The sequence below is a fragment of the Cavia porcellus genome, unplaced genomic scaffold, assembly GCF_034190915.1.
Source record: "Cavia porcellus strain 051 isolate PalLab524CR breed Dunkin Hartley unplaced genomic scaffold, mCavPor4.1 scaffold_9, whole genome shotgun sequence".
In the NCBI taxonomy this organism is placed as follows: Eukaryota; Metazoa; Chordata; class Mammalia; order Rodentia; family Caviidae; genus Cavia; species Cavia porcellus.
This window is the reverse complement of record NW_026947492.1, coordinates 90,846,040-90,872,382: the sequence shown is the minus strand read 5'-3', so window position 1 is coordinate 90,872,382 and position 26,343 is coordinate 90,846,040. Positions and strand designations below refer to the sequence as shown.

General features: G+C 47.5%; 1 protein-coding gene across 10 annotated transcripts in view; it reads left to right on the top strand.

Moving 5' to 3' along the window:
• The window catches only part of Nav2 (neuron navigator 2), a 669,303-nt gene extending 643,560 nt beyond the window's left edge, over window positions 1–25,743 (top strand). For 9 of the 10 annotated variants that reach the window (XM_063256804.1, XM_063256802.1, XM_063256807.1 and 6 more), the window contains 8 exons: window positions 1,964–2,132; window positions 4,360–4,595; window positions 6,445–6,599; window positions 6,836–6,907; window positions 8,172–8,368; window positions 9,149–9,267; window positions 19,823–20,026; window positions 22,370–25,743. In XM_063256804.1, the coding sequence (XP_063112874.1) occupies window positions 1,964–2,132; window positions 4,360–4,595; window positions 6,445–6,599; window positions 6,836–6,907; window positions 8,172–8,368; window positions 9,149–9,267; window positions 19,823–20,026; window positions 22,370–22,495 (1,278 nt within the window). In that variant the 3' untranslated portion in view covers window positions 22,496–25,743. Of the gene's footprint in view, window positions 1–1,963; window positions 2,133–4,359; window positions 4,596–6,444; window positions 6,600–6,835; window positions 6,908–8,171; window positions 8,369–9,148; window positions 9,268–19,822; window positions 20,027–22,369 lie in introns of those variants that run through there. The other variant, XR_010049935.1, reaches the window with a different exon arrangement.
• The last annotated feature ends 600 nt before the right edge of the window (window positions 25,744–26,343 follow it).

Genomic DNA, 26,343 nt, shown 5'->3' with positions numbered 1-26,343 from the left:
GGGGTCTGTTACTTGTGGCCAGAGCTGAGCCAGCACATTTCTGTGCTTCATTTGGGACAGGGGTAGCATATTCCAGTGTGTCCAGAATCCTGTGCCACTCCTTTGGAGATTCTGGTTTGTGCTACAGATGACAGTAATGTCCCATCAACGTCCACTGTCAAGGACACTGGCAGTTATTTTTCTGTTCTTGTCAGTAGCATCATTGCATTGGGCACCTGCCACAGGGGCAATAACTAAGTACCACGGTGAACCTTGGGACTGGAGATTTAGCTCAGTGCCATAAGCGCCTGCCTGGCAAGTGCAGGTCATAAGTTCGATCCCTGGTACAAAAAAAAAAAAAGAGGTGAACCTTGCAATGAAAAGTGATTTGGAAGAAGCTTTTGGGCCTCTCTCTCCCTCCCTTTGTCTCTCTCTCTCTCTCTCCCTCCCTTTGTCTCTCTCTCTCTCTCTCTCTCTTTCTCTCTCTGTGTTCTCTTTTTCTTTTCTGAGTGGCCACAAAGACTATCAAATTATTGACAATGACATTTAAATATTCATATATGTAGGTTACATTGTTACACAGGAGCTCCAGGTCACTGGAGTGTGAAGGTGGGTACATATATGAGCCTAGCAGGAAGCAGACCAGGCCAGCCTTGGTGCTGTAGGACCTGAGAAAGCTCATGTCCTCCTGAGGGTCAGGAGAGTAGGGCAGAGGAGGAAAGGGTCACTGCCGGGGTTTGACAATGCTCAGGTCTTTAACTGAATCCTCAGGATGCAGTGGGCCTGTCTTTTTCTCTGTTGTCCTAAAGTAAGTCAGTAGCCATGGGCATTTATTTACCCTATCACCTGAAGAGCAACAGCCCTTTTTTTGCTGAACCCTTTATTTTCCCATTTAAAGATGAGGAAAGGACGCATCTTTAGGACTGTAGATCCTAAGGCCATGGATCTACAATTAGACCGAGTATCTAGTGCAGTTAGACTTTAAAACATGACCTCATTAGTTCACCACTGACTTTGTAGTGAAGAGTGGCTTTGCAGGGAGGAAATTCTGTTCTTTGAGCAAAGACTGTTCTACATGTTGGCCAGCAGGTCTGTTGAAGTATGACCAGGCAAGGGATGTGGATGGCTTAGAACAGACCAAGTCTGCTACCTCTGTCAAAGCCTTAGCCTTGCCTTGAAGTCTGTCATGGATTAGAAAGACTACACAGTTATACTAATGCGTGCCTGTCATCCTAGCTACTCAGGATGCCAAGACAGGAGGATGTCAAGTTAGAGGGCAGCTTGGACAATTTAGCAAAATGAAGTCTCAAAATAAAAAAAAGACTGGGATATAACTGAGTGGTAGAGCACTCTTGGGCTTGTTCCCTAGTACTACAAAGGAGAGAGACAGACAGACAGAAACAACAACAGCCTCAGCTTCTGAGGTATCACTGGTAGGTGAGGAATTAGACCCTTCTGTCCTATTCCTGGGACTCACCTCAGCCACAGTGTGGCCATTTGCACCTCTGTTCATATTCGAAGCCTTTCAGTCGTGTGCAAGAAACACTTTGGAATACAGTGTGTCTTTTCCCTTTAAAAGTGGCACGGCTGCTTTTTACTGGCAGCCCTGAGTTTTGCTCTAGGTTATCAGGGTGGTCATTTGCTCTGAAGGGACTGGCAAAGAGATTTCCTGTCAGAATTACATTTCAAGGTGTTCCCCAGCCCCACCCTCAGACCCTGAGCCCCTGAAAACTGGCTGAACTTGGGAAAGGCAGCCTCACTTGCCATGCTTGGCTCCTCCAGACTAAACGTCCGCAAAAATCTCATTAGGAGTTTATTATTTCTTCCCCCTTACCCCTAACCGAGTTTTAAGAGGTCTGGGATGGGTACCCAGGCATGATCCCCATAGAGATCAGGGATGTGATTGTAAATCGCTCAGTGGCAGCATGGCAGCATGAGGTGTGGGCAGCCTTGTGTCACGATGCCTCCGTGTGATTCCCTCCAGGAGTACATCATTCATGTGGACCCGGTAAGCCAGCTAGGCCTCAATTCGGACAGCGTTCTGGGCTACAGCATCGGGGAAATCAAGCGAAGCAATGCTTCGGAGACCCCCGAGCTCCTACCCTGCGGCTACCTGGTGGGCGAGAACACTACTATCTCCGTGACCGTCAAAGGTGTGGTGCCTCTGATGGCTGAGGGTGGGGCTTTCGGGTATTGTGTAGGAGTTTTTCAACTTAGCATGGGAAATTGTGGTTCTGGTTTTGTTTGTGCATATGTATGTGGGTTGTTTATTTTCTTTTCCCCCTCCACCAGAATTAACTATTACCTAAGCTAGTCAAAGCTTTGAGCTGTTTTAAATCCCATAGGAAACAAAAAATTTTACTGCTGAAGTTATACATCAGAAGGTCCCATTAGCCTAGGCCTCTTGCCAGCAAGCTAGATGCAACCCCATCCTGTAGGAGGAAACTACAGTGTATTGCAGGCTACGAGCTGCCACTCGGGGCAGCCTAACTAAACAGCAGAGCTGTTGCCCATGCGAGGCGCTTCCCTAGCTTCTGCTGCCTCCCCACCAGAGATCTGAAGCCCCAGTCCAGAGTGTGGCCCATGGAACTCTGGGTTTGAAAGTCCTGTATCAGAGAAAAGTACTTCACAGTCACATGAGTGCAAGAAACAGCATCATTATCCTCATTTGGATTTGGGGCCAGGGCTTTAAAAACACTGGTCCATTAATGTTCTAACTGCTGTTGTTAAAAAGCCTGTTTAACCTAATCTGCTACACATTCATGTGACTGCGAAATGCATTTATTGCTACGTATGACAAACCACCTGCATTACAGACTGGTGAGCATACACTAGGCCCAGTCTTTGAGATATGCCATTTCTTACTTCTCAGAAGGCTCTTGTCTGCAGTTTTCACTGTGATTTTGGAGTTGTTCCATGCAAATTTTATTTGCTGGCTGGTAGGTTTTCCAATTCCCCACCAGTGAGAATCCTCCCCTGCTGGTAACCAGTGGCACATTGCAGTGGAGGTCCCTTCCAGGCTTGCTAGAGAGTGAGATGCCACAGTTGTGCTCTTGAACTACATGTGACAGAAGCCGGCTCAAACTAACCATCTTCCAGGTGGACATTATAAGTCCTGAGGGTAATAAAAGAGTGACAGTGATATCATTCTTTGCCTCTGGAGGAACAGGTCACCCTCCCTGGAGCCTGGTCCTTGGTTGCTGGCTGTCAGCACATCAAGTTTTAGCATCTGGAGGGATTAGCTCAGGGTTATACTTCACAGACACCTGATTCTTGTATTTTCCTGTGATACTGGAAATTTAGGCTTTTAGAGCACTCAGAACTCCTCAAGGGTTTGAGCTGTAGGAATTCACTTTAGTGGAACCATACGGAGGGACAAAGTCTCATCTCCAAGATCACCACTCCCTGGGGTATTAGGGCGAAAGACAGAATAATTTGCCCCTGTGATTATTATTAGACTCCAAACCCCACATTACACACTGTGCATCACATTTTGAACCAATAGAGACTAGAATGAGCTCAGGCATAGGAAGATCTTCAGCCTGTCCTCAGCAGATAAGGCATTTGGAGACGTTCCTCATGGACAGTACAGAGCAGTCAATGCTACATATGTTACTCTTGGCTGGGGGAGGATTAGGCACAAGCACAAAAGTGTGTTAGCAGACATTTGCTTGCAGTGAGTAATTTTGGATAAGGAAGATGCTATTATAAAACAATTGAGGGGCTGGGGATTTAGCTCAGCGGCATAAGTGCCTGCCTTGCAAGCAGGCAGTCATGAGTTCGATCCCCGGTACCAGTAAAAAGGAAAAAGACAAAAAAAAAAAAAAAAAAAAAAACAATTGAAGTCCTAGAAGGGAATTTTTAAACAGAATTACCTTGTTTCTGGACAGCTAACCTTTACTCCAGGCAGCACAGGGGAAGAATAAGTTCCCCCTTGATGCTGAGGATCAGAGTTCTCCATATGTAACATCTCTACCTAGATTTGCAGCATTCACATTCTAAGATCAAGCGACCCTTTCACATCTTGTCTTGTTCCTCATTGTCAAGATGGAAATGAGGTTGCCTTTGGAGTACACCTAAGTGTGGGGACCAGGGTTACCTCGTGGGTGAATCGAACAGGAGATGAGGCAGTGCTATGAAAGGAGACTTGAAAGCTGAGAAAGTCACCAAGATGGGCCAGGAGCACGAGGCACTGGTGCACAGGGCAGTGGCTTCCTGGAGTGGTGGCCTTGTGTTGGCACCCTCCAGGGTACTTGCAGGAGCAGCCACTTAGGTGAGTACACTCTAAGAGTCACCTTGGCCTCAGCAGTCTTAGTTAGATGAGTACAGAGCCACGCTTTCTACTGGGCTTCAGACACTTCCTGTCTCTGTCACATACAGGGCTCGCAGAGAACAGCCTGGACGCGCTGGTGTTCGAGTCCTTGATCCCCAAGCCCATCCTGCAGCGCTATGTGTCGCTGCTGGTGGAGCACCGGCGGATCATCCTATCTGGCCCCAGTGGCACCGGCAAAACCTACCTGGCCAACCGGCTGTCAGAGTATGTGGTGCTTCGAGAGGGCCGGGAGTTGACAGATGGGATCATCGCCACCTTCAATGTGGACCACAAATCCAGCAAGGTGAGAGGGTTACTCTGAGCCTGCCACACGCCAGTCCCTCCATCCTGACGTAGGAGAGTAACACCCTTCATGGTGCAACGGTCACTTGGCACCGGTCACAGCAATAGTCAGTAGCTCACATCCTCCCACTGTGGGCAGCGCACTGACCTTCTCCCAGTGGTCCCTTCAAGCGAGCAGTTGTCACTGTCCCTGTTTTACAAAGGAGGAGACAGAGGCTGGAGGTGGACTGGTGCCCGAGATTGCGCAGCCATACTGAACTGAACTTGGGTTTAGTTGTTGGACTCCAGAGCCCTGTGCTCAGCAGACAGGCTATGTCCTGTTCTCCATCGAGCGGCAGACACCAGGGTGGATGGTGTTTGACCCTGCCCCAGCCCAGGGCTGTGAAGTATCCTCTGGGCCCTGTCTGTTGTGAGTGCACACCCCTCATTCTGGCTGGCTTTGTGCAGAGGCACCAGAGAGTCACAGGCAGCTAGGTTGGGGTCCCCTGCCTTGCAAACTGCCCAGTGTGCTTGGAGAGTCCTCCACCTCACTCCCAGGTGATTCATTTCCATGGGTTTTATGGGGCCGGGTCCCTGCCTGGTTTGTAGACTCCCCACATGGTTTGGGGGTAAGGGCAGGACAGAGAGAAGCGCTCTTAGGGCAGAGAGCCTTTGTATAAGTCGGGGAGGGGAGACCCAGGTGTGTAGCCAACATGTTGCCCAGGTTGGATTTCAGTCCCCTCCATTCTGCTGGGCAGGGCACCCTCCCAGCTGCACCGCACTGGCCTGTGTATGGGAGGGAGCGAGGGCTCCATGGGCTGGAGTCCTTGTGCTTGTAGGTGCCTGGAGCCAAGAACCTGCAGCTCACAGAGGCAAAAAGACAGAGAAGTTGAGCTTTCCTTGTTACTCACAAAAAACCCATTTTAATTAAAAACGATTCCTGGGCTGAGTGTAGGCTTATAGGAGACAGAGGAGACACTTACGCCTGAGCAGTGAGAGCAGGTCTGGGGCCGCTGGTGTGGTAAAGAGGCATCAGGTCAGGCGCCTGAGCCTGACTCCAAGCTGTCCTGACCCTCAGTGCAGTGCCAGGCCCATTGCCTGACTAGTATTCCTCAGTTTCTCCATGTGTACCATGGACCTGCCTCACAGGGTTAGCACACCACAGAAGGTCACATCGGTCTGTGCTCCACATGGTGCTGGCTGAGGCTACTCTAACTTTTCCGGCGTGGCCATAACTTCACCTCTGGCCTATTTCCCCACTGTACCACCTCTCTCCCTCCTCTCTGCATCTCTCTTGGTGCATCCTAGATCCCAGGCTTACTGGACTACATTCCAGTACTGGCTGAGCCATGGCCTGCCTGCCCTTCACCTGGGCCTCACAAGGTCCAGGGCTTGTCCACTCATCTCGCTCTGTGGGCATTGCATGTTTGCCAGCACTTGCCAGCATCACCCATGGGTGCTGGGGCCTTTGCACTGAGCTGTCCAGGGCTGTAGTGTCACCAGGTCCCAAGCAGGGTGAGGATACAGAGATGGAGGAGGCACCCATCACTAGGCAGATTGGTATAATAAGAAATATCAAGCAGTTACATTACTAGAGAAGTGTCACAATAGGGATTTTAAAATATACCTGTGCAGCTGTTATCTAGTTAGTACTAGATCTGACTCATGTCCTTACCTGTGCAGATGTGGGCCTCATACCCTGCCTGCCCAGCCTCCCCTGAGCACCAAGCCACTGCCCTATAGCAGGCGGGTGTGCAGGTTGTGCCCTATGCACAGCACTTTAAATGAAGGTGTGTGAACACCCTGAGCATGTGTGTCCCCTGGGAATCCACTCACCCACTTGTTGTCCCTGGCCCTTCCGGCCTCCGTAGGAACTGCGCCAGTATCTGTCCAACCTTGCCGACCAGTGCAACAGCGAGAACGACTCGGTAGACATGCCCCTTGTCATCATCCTGGACAACCTGCATCATGTCAGCTCCCTGGGCGAGATCTTCAACGGGCTGCTCAACTGCAAGTACCACAAATGGTAATGGCCACTTGCAGAACTCAGGGCCCCCAGAGAAGCGTGTGACTGTCCCAGAGGTAGCCGAGCATACAGGTGGCCTGGGCCAGCATAGTAATGCAGTGATACACAGGGGCTGAATGGGGAGGGGTGGCCTTGGGTCCATCTGCCCAGACACATAGATGTTGGCTGCTGCAGTGACTGCCTTGTTCTCCAGGTGGCCTCTGACTCCCACCCTTCTCACCCTGTGTCCCCCACAGCCCTTACATCATTGGCACAATGAACCAGGCTACCTCTTCTACCCCCAACCTGCAGCTTCATCATAACTTCAGGTAGGTGTTGCCCCATCCAGGGAATTCAGTGACTGGTGTAAGCTCATGCAGCCAGGCAGTGCTAAAGCTCCAGGTGTGGCCAGAGCAGTGTCACAGAGGCTGCCTTGGGGGTCCCTAGGTGTCTTGCTGTCCCCACACATTTGCAGTGATCCATCTCTGTCCCACATGAGCGTGAGCAGTGGCGGCTCTTTCTTATGAATGTCTCTGAATCCCTGTGCACCCTCTCTCAGCACCTGTGCCCTGCTCTGCACCCCAGTAACTCAGCTCCCTTGCCTGATCCTATAGATGAGGTTGAGAATTCAGCTTCTAGGCTGGGACCCCTGAAGTGGCCAGCATTGTTGCTATCTGAAAACTGTCAGCTGGTCTAGGCAGCTGAGCTCAAGGTTCCACAGTCACCCAGGGCTTGTCCACGCTTTTTGCCAACTGTCACCCACACTCATCCCTCCCCTGCAAGGGTGGTGATGGTCCTCTCCTAGCACACTGTCACCCACCTACAATCATTGTCAGGACAGAGAAGTGTCAGAATAGGATGTCCCGTTGTGGCTCTGCCCCCTGCAGGCTAAACTGGGCACTGTAGGTTCTCATGTGATGACTGAGCCTCGGGCTGGAATTCCTTCAGTGGCTACCACTGCCTGCACCTGAAACCTCCTAAAGTGGGCAGGGCAGAGCCCTGGTCTCCCTGAGCCCAAACAACCCACAACCTTTCCCACATGGCTACAAGGGCTGCAGCGTGCTACCAACCTCTGCACCCTTCCTTGCCTCCCTTTCCCTAAACAGCTGAGACAGCTTCTCCTGATTACCTGGGGCTTTTAGTCCTGTCTCATTTCTCTATCTGCCCCTCCACTAAACCAAGAACGAGCTCAGGAAAGCTGGAGGTTGTGTCAAAGTCGCCCTTAGAATTCTACAGCCCAGCACAGGGCTTGCTATAGGGACAAGAGGCAGTGACTCTCAGTGGTTAGAGCTCAGACTTCAGCCAGGGTCTGGCATGGTTCTGATGTAAGCTCTTCTGTTTCCCAGCTGTGTGACCCCAGCCGCACAGTTCTTCAGTGCCTCGGAACTCTGTATCTGTGGGATGAGGGTAGTGCTGTCTGTGTTGTAAGGTGCTGGGAGGAGCTGTGAGCTGGTGCGTGTGTGATGCTTAGGGCAGAGGCGCACAGGGAGCCCTGCTTTGGTGTTAGCATAGACAGTCTGTTTGTTGAGGGCAGCTGTTGTCTAGCCCACTGTCACTGTTAAAAAGCAGTCCTTTCGTCCTGGACCTCCCCAGGTGGGTGCTCTGTGCCAACCACACGGAGCCTGTGAAGGGTTTCCTGGGCCGGTTCCTGAGGAGGAAGCTGATGGAGACGGAGATCAGCGGGCGGGTGCGCAACGCAGAGCTGGTCAAGATTATCGACTGGATTCCCAAGGTCTGGCATCACCTCAACCGCTTCCTGGAGGCTCACAGCTCCTCTGACGTCACCATTGGTAGGTGGGAGGCTGGGGTGGGAAGAAGGGAGGCTGCAGATTGACTGTGACGCTCCTGGAGCCCTGGCTAGGACAGCTTGTCATAGGGTCACTGCTCTGTCCCCGGGGGAAGGAGGACAATTGCAGGTCGAGATGGACCTGAGATCTCAGAGATGAGCAGAGGAGCCCTGCTCTGCCCAGGATGACACAGAGACTGCTGGTTCAGAGCTGAGCCCCAAGCCTAACGCCCACCCAGTCCAAAACAATCCTGGTACTGGCCTTGCTTAGAAAGAAAGTTCAAACAGCATTTCTGAGGGGTAGGAGTTTAGAAGAGCTCGATCATTGATCCCGCACCCATCCTGACATCTTTTCAGCGTACACCTCCTTCTGTGGCCTCAAACACATGCCTCTACTTCCTGTCATCGCAGTCACCCGAGCATCCCCTGTGTCCTTTTCTTCCTCTTCTCCTTGTCTCTTGAGCATTCCCTCATGGGGCCTAGTTTTAAAAAGTTATTTTTTAAAAGCTGAACAGTCCATCAAATATAAGTGTTCCTTGTTTGCCTCTGGACACAAAGTGTGTGTCCATTCTTAAAATCAGGGTTACTAATACTGCAGAGCGCATCTTCTGCATGAATCCTTTTCCCTCTTGGGAGCGAGGGCATCAGTGCCCTCAGGATCTCCTCCAGCAGCTTCCTCCATGGGTCCTGCCAGTGCGCAGAAAATGCAGGGACCCTCCTGTGAGTGCTGGTCAGGCTGGTCACACCCTTCTGGGCTCTGACCGCTTTTTCCTGTGGTCCCCAGGCCCCCGGCTCTTCCTATCATGCCCCATCGATGTGGATGGCTCACGAGTGTGGTTCACCGACTTGTGGAACTACTCCATCATCCCCTATCTCCTGGAAGCTGTCAGAGAAGGACTCCAGGTGAGTGGTGCACCCCTTTGGTTTGCTCAGTGTGGAAGAGACAAGCCCACCTCCTGTGGGCATCTGGCTGGGAACAGGTGGCCTCCTTTCCCCTGTGTGTCATCAGTCTAACACTGGGGGATTGGAACAGGCAGCTGCGAGGAATAAATGAAATCACACTTGGAAGCCTCCAAATAGTAAGTGCATGAGATATGGATGAGGCATTTGATGCCAGAGTTGTGTGAAGTACTTACCGTTTTTTTCTTTTTAGTTTTCACTTTTATTAGTAGATAGGTGCAGTCCACAATGAATGCATTTGTCATGGGGTGATGGTACCTGCACAGAACATATCTTAATACCTTTTATTCCCTTCCCTCCCCTCCCCTCCCCCCCCTCCCCTCCCCTCCCCTCCATGTCTTGGTCTCAGTTTGCAGAATACACTTGAACCGCATTTGGTGCAAACCACACAGTAGTTTTGGGATTTGAGCTCAAACTTTGATTTATTTCCTTTAATTCTTTTCAAGAAACAATGGTTAAGGTGCAAAGGGAATGAGTGGCTTACCCAAGGTCATGAAAGACTGAGAATTCGAATTCATGCCTTCTAGTTGACCTCCAGGTACTTAGCTCTATATCCTCAGCCCTCCCAGTTGGCTCTGGGACCCGTAAGTCCCCAATTCTCTCCCGCTTGGCAGCAGCAGAAAACACAAAGTCCTCATATCTTGCTCAGCTCCAGGGTTAACCAGAGCTCGCTGGTGCACTGCCCCAGGGCACAGTTACACTCTCGGGCTGTCCGGGCCAGCGGTGAGTGGTTAGCAGGTACCACACATGCACAGAGGAACAGCCCCACCAGCATTTGTTATTGGTTAATTTCTTGACAATAGCCATTCTTTCTGGAGTAAGATAGAATCTCAGCATTGTTTTAACTTGCATTTCTTGGATGACCAGTAATGTTGAACATTTTTTTATAAATTTATTTGCCATTTTTACTTCAGAGATGTGTCTATTCATTTCAGATGCCCAGTTTTGTACTAGGTCTTTTAATTTTTTGAGTTCTCTATATATTCTAGATATTAGTTCTTTGACTGAGAAACAGTTGGCAAGTTTTTCCTACATTGAGTTGTCTTGTCACTCTGCTGGTGGTTTATCTTGCTGTGCAAGACAAGATGGGTCTTTAATGAGATCCTAGTTGTCGATTCTTTGTGATAGTTCTGTGCAGTTGAGATTTTGTTCATAAAGCCTTTGCCTACACCAGTGTCTTGAAGAGTTCTTCCTATACTGTCTTCTAGGAGACATAGTGTTTCTGTTTTAACATTTAGATTTTCATCTATTAGATTCTAATTTAGTATGTGATGAAAGATATGGATCTAGTTCTAATCTTCAGCATATGGAAACCCAGTTTTTTCAGCACCCATTTACCAGGTGAAGTGTTGTTTTGTTTTGTTTTTTGGTCCTGGAGATCGAACTCATGACCTCACACTTACCAGGTAAGCACTTGAGCCACTAAGCCAAATCCCTAGCCCCTCAAGCGCCCCTTCATTAAGAGGCTATCTTTCTTCCAGTGAACATGTTTGTCTCCCTTGTTAAAGATAAGATTGATGAGTGTGTTTGGAGTTGTTCCTGCATCTTCTAATGAGTTCCATTGATTCTTTGGTCTATTTTTTGCCAGTACCATGCTTTTTTTATCACAGTAGCTTTGTATTTCAATTTCAAGTCAAGGATTGTGATGCCCCTTACCTTGCCTTTGTTGCCCAGAATTGCTTTTGCTATTCTAGGTCTCTTCTGGATCCAAATGAATTCTAGGATTATTTTTTCTAATTCTGTGAAAGATGCTGTTAGAGTTTTGATCAGGATTGCATTACATCTGTATAACAATTTTGAATACATGGCCATTTTCACTATATTGGTTCCTCCTACCCAAGAACAAGGGATATCTTTCCACTTTCTGATATCATCTTCAATAGTTTTCAATGTAAAGGTCCTTAACTTCCTTTGTTAGATTGCTAAATATTTCATGTTTTGATGCTACAGGGAAAGGTGCTGCCTCTCTAATGTCTCTCATAGTGAGTTTATAATTTGTGTACAGGAATGCTGTTGATTTTTGAGTGCTGGCTTTTTATCCAGCTATGTTACTGAATTTGGTTATTAAATCTAGGATGTTTTGGTAGACTTTTTGAGCTCTTCTCTGTGCAGTACCAAATACGAATAATGATAATTTACGTTCTTGCTTACCTATCCTTGTTCCTTTTATTTTTTTTTTTTCTCTTGCCTAATTTTTCTGGACAGTGTTTCCAGAACTGTTAATGAACAGGAGTGGTGATAGACATCCTTTTAGGGTAACAACTTTTAGTTTTTGATCATTTAGTATGATGTTGGCTATTACTCTGTTATAGATGGCATTTATCAGATTGAGATAAAGACCATGTATTCCAATTTTCTGTAGAGTATTTATCATGAATGGGTGTTGAGCTTTGTCAAATGCTTTTTCTACCCCTATTGACACGATCATATGGTTTTTGTCCTTGGCTCTTATTAATATGGTATATTACATTGATTTGCATATATTGAACCATTCCTGTATCCCTGGGATGAATCCCACTCTTAATGATTTGCTGCATTTTGTTTGCTGGTATCTTATCGAGGATATTTGCATCTGTGTTACGTAGGGAGACTGGCCAGTAGTTCTGTTTGGTTTTTTTTTTTTTTAGATTCTCTGGTTTTGGTATAACGATAATGCTTGCTTCTAGGAATGAATTTGAAAGTATGCCTTTCTTGTCAGTTTCATTAAAGAGTTTGAGAAGTATTGACATGAGGTCTGCTCTAAACTTCTCATAGAACCTGGGCTTTTCTTTGTTGGTTGATTTTTAATTACATCTTTAATTTCATTGACTTACACTGGTTTATTTAGAATTTTTATATCTTCTTGATTCAGCTTTGGTAATTCATATGTGTGTAGAAACCTGTCCATTTCTGTGTGTTTTCCATTTATTGAAATGCAGTTTCTCAAAGTAGGTATTGACAGTCTTTTGAACTTCTGCAGGATCTGTTATGATTTCACCCTTTTCATTCCTAATTGCATGAATTTCTTTTATAAGATTGACTAAAGTTTTGTCAATTTTATTTAATCTTCTGAAGAACCAACTTCTATTCATTTATTCTTTGTATCGCTTTCTTAGTCTCAATTTCATTAATTCTACCCTGATCTTTATAATTTCCTCTTTGAGTTTTGCGCTTGACTTGTACTTTTTCTAGAAGCTTGAATTTCAATGTTAGGTTGTTCATTTGAATTCATTCTGTTTTTCTGATATGGAAATTAACTGCTATAAATTTCCCTCAAAGTACTGCTTTTGTTGCATTTTATAAGTTGCGGTGTATACTGATATTTTCGCTTAACTGTAAAAACTATGTGATTTCTTCTTTAATGTCATCTGTGTAATTTCATTGGTTAGGAAGGTTTTATTTAGTTCCCATGTGTTTATGAAGTTCCTGTGGTTTCTTTTACTGTAGATTTCCAATTTCATTTTACTATGGTCTGCTAATATGTATGGGATAGTTTCAGATCCTTTCAGCTTACTTAAGCATGTTCTATGAGCTAGCACATGATCTGTTTTGGAGAGCATCCTGTGTACAGCTGAGAAGAATGTGTATTCTGATGTTAAGGGGTGAAACATTCTGTAGTCATCTACTAAGTTCATTTGTTCAAAAGTTTGGTTCATTTATAATATTTGCTTGTTGACTTTTTGTCTAGTTGATCTATTTGTAACAGTGGGGTATTGAACTCCCCATTATAATTGTATTAGTACTTATTTGATTTTGCATTTTCATTATTATCTGTTTTACTGGTATTTGGTACATACATATTTATGGTTGTTATTGCTTCCTCTTGGATTGTTCCCTTAACAAGTATGTAGTAACTTTGTCTCTTATTCAGTCTTGGTTTGGAATCTATATTATCTGCAAATAGAATAGCTACCCCTGATTTTTTTTCTGGGTTCCTGTGGCATGGAATATTTTGTTCCATCCTTTGACTTCTAGTCTATGAATTTCTTTTTGAATTAAATGTGTTTCTTGTGTGCAGCATATTGTTAGATCTTGCTTCTTAAGATCCATTCTCCCTATTTCTTTTGATTGCGGAATTGAGACCATACACTGATGATTACAAATGATATGTATTGACTTACCCTTGTCACTTTGTTTTCCTGTTGTTGCCTCCCTTTTTCCCTGTTTAGTTACTTCTTTGCCTGGTAGACTCATTCTGTTGTGGTTCATGGAGTTGTAATCCTTGTTACCTCTTTCTAAAATGTCCTTCAGAACATTTTGGAGTGCTGGTTGGTGGGGCATGAATTTCTTTAGGTGTTCTTTGTCATGGAAATGTCTTATTTATTCATCAGTTTTGAAAGATAGTTTTGTGGCATACATCAATCTGGGCTGGAGATTGTTTTCATTTGGGGCTTGAAAATATTTCACTCCAAGCTCTCCTTAAGAGTTTGTGCTGAGAAGTCTTCTGTAGTTCTACTGGCCTTTCTTTTAATAGGTGATTTGTTTCTTTCCTGTAACATTCTGTTCTTGTATTGAATTTCTGGAATTTTGAGTATTATATACCTTGGGTGGATATTTTGGATCATGATTAATTAGAGTTCTAGATGGTTCACTTACCTGTATGTCAGATCCTTTTTCATGCTTGGAAAGTTTTCTTCCATTACTTCTGTGAACAGGTTTTTATGTCATTTGTGTTATGTCCTGCTTTTTCATTGACTTTAATCAATTTGATGTTATTCTTCTTTGCATCATCTAACAGCTGTTGATTGATTTTTTTTGTGGTCCCTTGTTAATTTTAAAAAATGCTTCTTTTCATGATCACGAACTGCAATCCTGTTGTTTATATCTGATATTGTGCATTCACATTGCTCATTCTGCTGTATATACTTTCAGTGGAATTTTTGATCTCCTAATATCTGTTAGAATCTGTCTCATGGATTCCATTTCTTTCTTATTGCAGGCATTCATGGTTTCCATCATTTTCCTAAGCTCCTCTATTTTTTAATCTGTGTCTGATTTAGAGTCACTAACCACACCTTTCATTTGGTCTTCCATCTCTGGTTATCTGACACATTATTTCTGATTTGATTTTTCTCTAATGCTTCCTTCATCTGCTTTGTTACTTCTACTGTTATCACTTCAGAGAGTCCAGGTGGTTATTTTAGTTTAATTCCTGCATTGATGCTTGGAAATTGCTTTTGGCAGGTCGCTTTATTGCTAGTATTGGGAACCCTTAGAAGATGACTATTTCTCAGAGTTATCTTCCAGGTGTAACTTGGGTTTTCAGTCTATTGCAAGACTCTATATCTTCAATTTTTGGGGGATGAGATGTTGCTGCCTGTTTTGCCTAAGCTCTGGTTCCTTGGCACTGGCCTATAGTATTGTTTATGACCTTCGGACAATCTCAGTCTCTGTACAACAGGAAAAGCAACCGATCAGAACAGTTATCTCAGCTTGGCTAGAGAAGTACAGTCAGCAACAACAGTAGCATCAAACACAGCCTAGAAAATGACAAACTTTGGTAACTATTACTTTGGCACCTTTATCTGTATGAGTTAGATTTGTGTTACATTACAAAACCTAAAGACAGACTGGAAAATATGATATGGTAAATATGCCTTCAATATGAAGAATTTACCCTCAGGGGAGAAACTTTAAAAGTGGTGGTAGTTGGATGGGAAGAACAGAGAAATCATAAAGGAAGAGATTGGAAAGAAGCAAGGCCAGAGAAAAAGGAAGACTCTATGAACTTTGGGAAACTGGGGGAGAAGACAGGAGAGAAAGAAGAACTAAAAACAAGAACAGAATGAAACAATAGTCACAACAACAAAACTACTAGAAACATTGCTCACACTCATAAAATCAAGAACAAATAATTAAGAAAAAAGCCAATAAAAAGAAGAAAATGTCCACTTCCAAGGTGTGTCACTGGTAGACACAGAGTAGGCAGATCCTTGCTGATTAATCCCAGCAACCCTGCACTCAGTGCCCCTGAAGATCAGGCTGGTTTCTGCCTGTGATGCTGGAACCTGTCTTGTTCAGCCTGCAATACCGTGTATACCTCCTGCTGGCTTAAATTCAGGTCTGTGACTTGCTGCTGACTTGAACTCAATGCCACATCACCCTCACACTGGGAACCACTAGATGGAACCAACTCATCCCTGCTCTGAGTTCTGAGCACAATTGTCCCCTGTCCAAGATGATGACCAGCCATTCACCCTCTATAGCCTGGGAGACATCTGAAACCAAATAACTCACCAGCCACCAGTCTGCTGTGATCACTGATCTGTTCCCCTGGTGTGTTTATCCATGGAGGCCTCTGGGGTCACCAGGAGTCACCATGCATCTGCAGGTTTGAGCCACCCCTCCCATGCAGCGAGTCAGGGCTCAGGGAGAAAATGCCACTTGCCACCACCTTCTTTTGAGTTGAAGTCTCTCTCTTCCAGTGGACTTCAGTTCTTGTTTTAGATTATTCCTGGGTCCTGGAGACCCACTTCCGTCCTTCTTCTCTTCCTCATGTTGCTATATTCCAGCATCTGGACACTAGATCTCTGAAAGGCTGTTTCTCTGCTGCTCACCACTTCACTACTGTCCCCTGACCTTTTGACTTGATTTCATTAAGTTGCCCATGCTGGGCTTGGATTTATAATCTTCCTGTCCCCGCCCCCATATAGGTACTGTAGGTGTGTGCCACTCTGTCCAGTTTCTCCTCCATCTCTGATCAGTGGCTCCTAAGGACAATGATATGCCCGGTACCCCTGGGAAACCTGAGGGGCAGGGAGATTTGCAGATGGGGCAGGTCCCCCACCTGCTTCCAAGTCCTGTCACTTGTGTCCTCTTAATTCCAAACATATTTTCTGCAGAGAGAGGGGAGTGACTTCAGAGTCACTGAAAGAACTTGTGGGTTCTGCTATGTAAAGGAGGCATGAACCAGGAGGGCGCCTAGCTGTCCTCTAGCCTTGAGGTGCACATCTGCAAGCCCCTTGTAGGTGGCCAGTGGCTGGCCGTGCCAACACTCTTCTTCAGACCTGAATTTAAAGGAAGGTTTTGGATATGGGAAGGGGAAGCTGCTGTTGGGATATAACCTGGAGAGCAGTAAGTGTCTTTCCCACCAAGGGCAAGTGATACCATGCGCAGGGACTTGTGGATGCCATGGAACAGACTTGCTGCCGCCACCTGAGTCTCATCAACTCAGTGTGAGGCAGAAAAAGCCATTATTTTCTTGTGCCATAAGGTCTCTGGAAGAAGTAGGAGAGTTTGCTGATGTTTCTAAGGGATCTTGCTTCATTCATGAGCTGGAAGCAGGACTGCCCATGCTGGTTTGGACTGGATAATCACATAGGAAATCTTCTGGGCCCTAAATGAGCCTCACCACCAGCTCCCAGCAGCCTCTCCAACAGGTGGTGTTGTGTCCCAGTGGATATGTGATAGCTTTCCAGTGTCTTTCCTGGTAGGGGGGGGGAGGGCCTTCTGAATGTGTGCTTTGATGCCTCCATGTGGTTCTAGGAGCCCATGCATCCCATAAGATCAAAGGATCATAGTGGCCTGGGCTTTAATTTCCCATGTCTTGGCCCCTGTTGTCCTATTCCCTTTTCTTTATCCAGTAGGGAGGCCAAGTTCCTTTTCTGCCCCAGGAAAGTGAGTGAATGTCTGTCTGTCTGTCTGTCTGTCTGTCTGTCTGTGTCTGTCTCCAGCTGTCTGCACTGCTATCCTCAGGGTTCTGCAGTAGAGTCGAGGAGCTTTATGGAATTTCCTTTGCCCCCACAGTACTTACTCAGCCATTCATCACCTGGCCTTGAACATGTCCAGGAGCCAGCAGGAGCTTGTAAAAATATTTTCTGTTCTTGCAGATGATGTTCACTGTACCTAATGTACATTTGTCTTATGACTCAGTCCCCAGCCCTGTTCCCCGCTGGGGTTGTCACTGGAAACACTCATCAAAGTGTCTAGAGTCTGCAGAGCAGCTGTAAGCAACTGGTACCCAGGACTGGGGCCAGCAGGAGGGCGAGATGGGCCATGCGTCAGTTCCCAGACTGCCCTGAGATCCTGGCAGGCTCCAGTCCCCCAGCCCAGCTTCCTCACCTGTAAATTGAAAGTTGGGCCAGGTGATTGCGTTTTCAGTCTGGTTTCTATGGAGCCCACAAGTCAATCATACCACTTAGGGCCAGGACCAGAGATGCAGGGACCAATGTGTGAGAGCTGCTGGGTTGGAATCTCTGGGGACTCACTGAACAGTGACCACGGGATTCTGCAGCCTTCAGTATCTCCTCCTGCAGTTGAGGGTGGAGACAGAAGCAAGAGCTGTCAGGAAGGAGGTTGGTTCAGCGTTGGCAAGTGAAGCAGCCCAGATCCATTGGGAAGACTGTGGAGGGAGACACTTTGCAAAACTGAACGTTTCCAACCTAAAGCAGCTTCCTTCAGCTATAAATACACCTGGGAGCTTCTCGTTCTGTTCCATTCTGACACACAATTATGTGCACATGTTCCTTCCCAGGCGCCCTTCCTGCTCACACCATCAGTCAGTCGCCTCTAGATTGCCAGGCTGAATTCTCAGCCCTGAGCCTCGTCCTCTCCCCAGGTTACGGGAGCTGTCATGACAGACCGTGGCTGCCACCCAGCACGGCAAAGGTGGCCATAGGAGGCTCTGGGTGTGTTGAGGAAGAGGCAGCCACTGACACAGTGGGGCCCGTGTGAAATGGGACAGGGCAGTAGTGTCCCAGACAGCAATCAGACACAGGTCTGGGGAGGCTCGGATAGTGGGTCCCAGGGGAATGGCAAGGCCAGCCAAGGTGCCGGGCTGACATCTGGAGACAACGGGGTCGCACTTCAGGTCTGCTCGGTCACGGGGCTCTCGTCTGTACACTGTAGTTCAGAGAGGAGTTGCTCAGGGGTGGGGAGATAAAGGCCCAGCTGAGGAAGCTGGTTCATGGTTTGGATCCAGCTTTCTGCTGTAACTTTTCACAACTGGCTCTGCTCTTTTGGCCCTGTCCCCATCTTCTAAATAAAGGGGTGAGGCTAGGTGGTCCCAGCTTCCTCGCCCCCATCCAGCCCATGACTCAGCTGTGGTTTTGTCAGTTCAGGGCTGTGGTCTGCTGCGTTCTGAGCCTCTGGCTGTAGGATTCCTGGGGGAGCAGAGAGAACACATGGACTGCAGCGCGGAGCCCCCCACAGCCCGTGTGGTTCAGTAGCTTTCGGTCTCCCTGCCTGTGGCCCCCTGTGACAGGAGTGTCTTTAAGATCCCACAGTGCTAGAGCATCGCCTCCCTCATCCGCATAGATACCACTGACTATGGAGGTGGACAGACTTGCTTTCCAGTTCTGGTTTCTCTCTTTCCAGAGCCTGGTCCCCCGCTTCAAGCCACATGGTGATTAACAAGGCAGTGTAAAGTGCTGCTCTGTACCCAGCACCCCACAAACTGTAAGGTGCATGGACCACACCTGGCTGCATAGTAGACGGAACCTCACCTGTGCTTTCCATCCAACCTAGACTTTTCTTCTTCAGAGAATGCATGGGTTTCTCAACATTGCCAGGAATAGTCACTCAGATCATGGTATCTTTAGATCTCAAGTCTTAATTAAAGAAAGGCACCTGGCGGCATAGTATGATGGTTTTATAAACCCAACTGATGGCACAGTTCACTGTTTTAAGAGCAAATTAGTTATTAGGACAGTTTTGAGAGTCCCGTGATGTGGAGATGCTCTCAGTGTCTCACACCCGCCTCTGTCCACAGTATGGATCCTAAAGGGAACATGCTGCTGTTGGGGGCTTGCATGTCAGGCTCACTGTCCGGGATGGGGCTTCAGCAAAGCAGGCCATTGTGACCCCTCACTGCCTAGCACCCAGCTTGTGAGAGAGGTCTTCCTTCCATGAGTGGTGTACCTGTGGGTTCCTAGAGCTGCCTCATGAAATCTCACAGCACCTTTTTCCAACTCCATGCTCAGTGACATGATGCTTTAAAATGGAATGGTGGGAGTATTTATACCGCAGAAATTGGCATGGTGGGCCAGGGATCTAGCTCAGAAGCGTAGTACCTGCCTGGCAAGCATGAGGTTGTGAGTTCGATCCCCAGTACCAAAATAAAAAAAAGAAATTGATTTGCTTCAAATCTGATGGTTTTTCTCCCAGAAACCAGTGTTTCAAATGAGACCTAAAAGGTCCAGGGTTAGAGTTGCACGGTGAGTTGGAGCAGAGTAAGCCCAGGTCAGGTACACCTGTGCTTTGATCCCCAGGTCTTTTGCCTTTGCACCTCATGCTGTCTGCCTCCTGGGTCACTTCCTTAGGTTGGGCTTCTGGAGGGTGCCGATGGTGAGTTTGTGCAGTTTTTGCAGAAAGCTGCAACACTGGGGCTGGGGATTTAGCTCAGCGGCATAAGCGCCTGCCTTGCAAGCAGACAGTTATGAGTTCGATCCCCGGTACCGATAAAAAAGGAAAAAGACCAAAAAAAAAAAAAAAAAGAAAGAAAGAAAGAAAGCTGTAACACTGATGCTGCATGGGAGGCCTCAGTCCACGTCCTGACTGTTCTTTCCTCACCTGTTTTCAGCTGTATGGACGGCGTGCACCCTGGGAGGATCCTGCCAAGTGGGTGATGGACACCTACCCCTGGGCAGCCAGCCCCCAGCAGCATGAGTGGCCCCCACTGCTGCAGCTGCGGCCTGAGGACGTTGGCTTCGATGGCTATGCCCTGCCACGAGAGGGGTCCACCAGCAAACAGGTGCCCCCCAGCGACGCTGAAGGAGACCCGCTGGTGAGTCCACATTTCCTGGGCAGCTCAGTGCCCAGGCTCTCGCTGTGTGTTGGTCATGTTGTGGGCACTCCAGAAAGACTGGGGTCACTAAGCCCAGCTTTGTCTTGGAAGGCTGGGTCTACCCCAAGACTCAGACCATGCGTGCCAATATTTTCTCCTGTAGTTTTAGTTTTTCACCAAAGCCATGACACTCCCTGAAAGTTTTTCTGGTATAAGAGTGTTTGCCCTCTGAGTTGAAATGCCACCATAACCATGTACCTTCCTGTTCTCCCATCTCTCCCACACAAAACTGAACAGGGGAGAGCATCCTTATTAACCCAGGCCTAATGGGAAAGCGCATAGACCCTGAGGGCTATGGACGCCTGGGCCAGTGCTGGCCACGCCTCTAAGCAGTGTTGTTGTTGTCTCCCAGTGTAAGAGCCACACATACTCGTAGAACTCAATCAGCCCTACCCAATCTGAAGCTCTGTGAATATACCTACACCTCCACAGTTAAGTGGCTGTTACATTATCCTACCTGAAATCTAGCTCTGAGCTTCTTTGGCACCAGTGGCAAAAAAAAATCACAACAGAGGTAATATTTACCTTACCTAATGAAGAAAATAGTCATCCGAGATGCAGCAGGATTAAAAAAGACAAGTGGTTTACTGTTCTGTCCCTGCCGGCCAATTGATTTGCTAGATTAATAATATAATAATAGCAGGTGATTTGTGTTGTGTGCCAGGCTACAAAATGGGATGGGTTCCGTAGAGGATTTAAACTGGAGCTGGATTTTTAAAGGATTTCGTGCTGTATCCCTACGCGTGACCTGCTTGTGGGCTCTGCACAGTGGATTTCTGGTGGAAAGGACACCTCAGCGGTGTGTGTAACAGAACCACTGCTCAGAGGCGAGGTCCCAACGTCTTTTTGGTTTGATCACACTCGTGGGGTCTTAATGTAAATAAAAAAATAGGATTTAGGACGTCGGGAAGGAAGAGTGGGCTTCCTGAGACAGTCTTTCCTTAGCTGGGTGTTTGTATCACTGATGAAACTGAGAAGGAGCTCAGGGAAGACCTGGGATTCACCGCAGACTTTCACAGAATTCCTTTTCTAAACTCAGGCCGCCGGGAAGTGAGCGGGGCGGTCTAGCCACCCTCGCTTTCCAGGTTAGGTGTTTAGCCTTTCTCCTGGCTCGCATCCTCTCTGCCCAGGACCACATAACTCTAGCTCCTGATCCTCTCCCTCAGGAGCCTGAATCTTCCATGAGGACAAGACTTGGCTTTCATCTAGCACCCCCCAAAAATGCTAAGGGACCCCCAAAATGTTTGAGGAGTGACTGGCAAATCCTAGCTGCCTTGGCCTGCCTGTTGTGCTCCACAGCACACTCTTCCCTCACTGTGGCTCTGCAGGTGGACACCCACTCGTGTCCTGTGACCCAGCTTCTGCAGAAGCTCCGCATAGCGTCTGAGGGCAGTGGGATTCTATATCTCAGCCTACAGCATCCCTGCCTGCCTGTCTTCTTTGCTATATGAAAGAGAAACATAGTTCATAATCACACGTAGAATAAAAGTTGTTTCTAATTCCCCTCTGCATTCCCAAACCAATGGCCAGTCAGATGCAGACGAGGGAAGACGGCAGAGTTCGGTCTCTCAGTGCTTCCCTTCAAGTTGGGTGAAGCAAATGTTCCAGGCCAGCCTGTGCCTATGGTCCAAGGCACATCATATGTGTCCCTCCCCTCCATCAGTGCAAGACACGCACTGCTGCCCTCCCATCTGCAGATGAGGGACTGACGGCTTGAATGCATCAGTACCTATCTAGAGACTTCACCCAGACACCTGTTCTCAGAGCTGGTGCCCCACCCCCACCCACAGAAGCAGCAGCTCCAGGCAGGCTTGGGGTCAGAGCCAGGCCAGCGGGGTTTCCTGGTCACTGAGGGCTGGGTATGTACTCTAGATGCAGTGTCAGTGTCCATGTTCTGGGAGCCAGGATGCTAAGGAAGGCATCTTTACCCAGTGGAAGGGGTACCCCTCCCAGGGGAAAAAAATAAACTTAATATTTACAAAGGACTTTTCTATTTTGTTTTCAATTTTGTTTTGAATGTTTCTATTTTGTTTTCAATGCATCTGTTTTAACCCAGTCTGCACCATAAAATTATGGGGCAGGTATTCCTGTGATTTACAATGGACCAGTAAAGGAATAGACACAAAATACTAAGTCTCTCGCCCAAGTTCATGCAGCCAGAGAAAGGAGCAGCCAGGCTTTGCGCTGGAGGAAGCTGGTCTGGAGTCCAGGCTGTCGTCTCCTTCTGAGTCTAGGGAGCTGGTATAAGTGACCTCGGCTCATGCCTTTCTCCTCTGCCCCTAGATGAACATGCTGATGCGGCTACAGGAAGCAGCCAACTACTCCAGCCCCCAAAGCTACGACAGTGACTCCAATAGCAACAGCCACCACGACGACATCCTGGACTCGTCCCTAGAGTCCACTCTGTGACAGAGGCCTGGCTGTGGGCCCGCCCACCACTCCCCTCCTCACCCCGTTCCATCGCGTCCTCCGCATCGTCCCTGAGATGACTTCCTGAGCCAGCCCTGGCTGCAGGCAGCCTGCGAGCCACAGAAGCACCAAGTCCCCTGCTCCTCCTCCAGCCACTGGGACTGCTTCCTGCCATGGCCAGAACTGCACTACCATCTGTCGGACTTTAATCCTCGTTTTGCCTTGTTGCTGTGACCTCCCTAAAGACACTGAAGATACCTCTCTCGGGAAAGAATCATCACCATTGAAATAAGATGAAAATCACTGACAGAGAACCAACCCACTGGAAGCTCTGAAACCAAACAGCGTCCTGTCAGGAGCTGCCCAGGGACAGAAGAGCCAGGAACAGAGCTGGTGTCACCCACAGACAGCTGCCCTGCAGCACAGAGCCTCCCGCAGCTGCAGCTGCCCCCAACCTCCCCTCAGCCCGTCCCAGAACTGGTGCTAGCGGGACACTGGCTCTGGTCACCCTCCACGCGCTGCAGAGCGCCGGCCGGGAAACCCGAGACAAAAACACATTCTGCTCTTCTGTTTCTTAAATGGTGCTGTCCTTCCCCGGGAGGTATTTTGCCTGTTCTAGTTCAGTCCCTCACTTCGGGCCCCCAGCCCCTGAGGATCCATGAGTGTGCATGACCGTGTAAGAGTGTGAGCGAGGGTGTGGCTGTCCATGCAGAGCGGCTCGTGTGTGTCTCCTGTATCGTGTCTCCACGAATCAGGTTGGTTTTTATTTTATTCCTCTGCAAACACTGTGTCAATCGAGCAGCGTTCTGCTGCAGAGAACAGATGACCTGGGTGAGATGAGATTGAGTGTCTCCCTTCCTGACTCCTTTGATTTTTGAAGATGTTTCCCCTTCCACTCTTTGGGTGAGAATTGATCCTCTGGTGAACGTGAAGAGCCGCAGGAGTCGAGCTTGGGTTTGGTTGGTCCTGCTCCATTTGGGCTCTGAGTTGTCCCTCTCCAGCGCTCTGCACACTCACCTCCTACTGCTGAGTCCAGGCAGCTTGTGTCCTTTCAGATGTACGGGGACCCGTCCTCCTCTGGTGGGTGAGCCCTGGACCTGGCCTTTCCGTCTCATCTTGAGGCACCCCAGCCCCAGCTTCAGGGTGGGTGGTGAGGACACCTCCTTGCAGAAGACTTGCACTTTCCTCACGACCAGCATCGCGCTGCAGCTCAGCAGGGGAGAGGTGGCCACCCTCCCGGCAGCCCAGCCCTGCCCTGCCCTCCTCCGTCCGGCCGAGCCTCGCCTGACCTCTTCGGTGCTGCCCTTCCCAAAGCGATGCCTTACTGGGTTTGTACTGACTCTGTTCCTTCACATGAGTGTGGTGCCTACCTGATGTTTTTGTTTTGTTTTCCCCCATCCAAACAAACAGGGCTAAAAAGTCATCTATACATTAGGAGAACTCCTCAAATCGCTGTGACTTTTCTCATCCGAGACTCATTTGTGTGGATGCATGACCATGGGAAAAAGAAAAAGGAAAGAAAAAAACGTCCATGTTTTTAGGTTCTTGTCATCTCCAGCTGACAACCTGACAGGACAATGACCTCTGTCACCTGTCCCGTGCGCAGGAGGACCCTGCTGATTCTTTCGGCTGGGTCTTCAGCTCACTGGGATTCTCTTCACTGAGCGTGGCACATCTTGGAGTTGTTTCTGCTTTACAAAGAGAATCTTTATTGAGCCCCAGAGAGGGTGTTTTTGTTAATGATCAGGGTTTTCTTCTTTTTTTTTTTTTCTTTGCATTTCTATTTCTGAAGGTTTGTGTCTTGACATTTTCTTCTTGTCTCATCATCAGAGCTTGACCGAAACTGCTCAGTATCACGTGGAATAACACCCCTGCCCTTTTTTCAAAGGAGCCACCGGGGACTGTATTCCACTTACTGGTGACTAGAACACTTTGCACACTCTCCCTGCTTAACATCTCGGTCAACTCAAACTCTGTTCTGCTCAGCCTTCATGACTCATCTGGGTGTGAGTGTGTCTTGTTCTGTTTTCGTTTTTAATAAATCATATGTGTAGCCTGTGACCAGGGGCCAAACCCTGAGCCTTCTGGTAAGCCCGAAGGGTGGTCCTTCTCAGACAGTGTCCCTCCCAGCGATGACCTTACACCCTCATACTGTGAATTCAGGAGGAAATGAAACTGACCTCCTCCTTGTGGGCAGTTTTCCCATTGACCTTGCGAGTAGACACCTGCCAATGTTTTATTTGAAACTTTGGGGCTTTATTTTCCTTAATGATACCCTTTCTTCTCTCTACCACCCCCTACCCCAGACTTCCCTCTCACTGGGTCCAGACTCAGAACCATGACCTGTGTCCCTGGTGCTGCCTTGTGGACAACAGTGACCCCTAGTGTAGCCCCCGTATGGTTTCAAAACTCCATGTCCTTCCTAGAGTTTCGGGCAGCAGGGTTGTCTAATATGCCTATTTCTTGTGTTGGTCATGTTTTTACTTTAGTGTCATCCTTGACGAAGTGACTTTGTACTCATTTAGGGCTCTGTCTGAAATGCTTCCATTTTGCCTTTTTCTACTGTCGGGCTGATTTTGAAGTGTATAAAATTCTATGCAACATGTAAGCTGAGTTACTAATGGAAGCCAAAAGTTTCTTCCCAAACTGCCAAGAATTTTACAGGCCAGCCATAAATGAGATGGGGATAACTTTTAATTTAAGGGTGGGGATGGGGGTGGGGGGCCAAGGAACAAGACTTGCCTAGACCTTTGTCATAACCTTGGGGACATTTTATTTTCTAGTTTAATGCCTCAAACTTCTAAATTTGATGTATTCAAATTTGGCTGTGGCAAATCTACTTCAAAAGGAAAAATAATCCAACTTTGTGGATATGAAATGCAAGGTTTGCTGTTTTGATGTAGTTGTTTCCGGTGGAGCAGTTTATGAAATATGTTCTATAAGATGTACATTTTTTCATTGTAACATAGAAATTGTAAATAACTGATTAAAGTGCTGCATTTTGATGAATTTTTTCTAGCCATTTTTAAAGAGAAAACTAGGAATTGAGTATTTTGTGTACGGTATGTTTCCATCCTCCTGCCCCTCCCGCCTTCTTCCTCCCTATTTAATTTTCATTTGTCATGAGGTTTTTGGATTTGCCAATGATCTGCTGGAGATCATGCCCCACGTCATAGAGAATAAAGCTCATGATTGTACCAGTCTTAAATTATTCATAATTCAATAAAATTGATGCTTATTTATTCAAATGAGTGGTTCAGCTTGTTTGTGCTAGAGCAAAACCCACCGGCAGTCCACTTCAGGCCGAGGGAAGTCACTTTCATGGAGGGGCAGGAAACGCAAATCTACTTTTCACCAGTGGGTCTGTTTTGTTTTGTTTTCATTCAAGATTCTTTTTAATTTTACTTATTTATGGGGTATAGTGTGGTAATTTATTATACATTGCTGTGTGTAATGTATAATTGCCAAACCTGGATAACTTGCATTTCCATGTCTTTAAACACATAACCTCTCTTTGTAGGTTAAGGACCTTCAGACTCCTGTCTAGATCTGTATAAAATACTGAACTGTAAACTGCAGTCATTGTGCTTAATTTCATACCACAAGTGTTATTGGTTATGGTTTTGACCACTGGGGTCGTATCCCATGGTGATGAAGAATTAAATCACAGGTGGAGGAGACAGGGCACAAGCAGATTTATTGAAAAGCTATAAAGGTAAGAAAGTAAAATATATAAAGGCAAGGAAACAAAGCTCCCACCAGCCGGGAGGCGGGTCTGCGTAGCCTACCCATGAGGCCTCCTTGCCTACAGGTTTTTACTGGGTTTGGAAGGGGGCTCAGCCTACGGG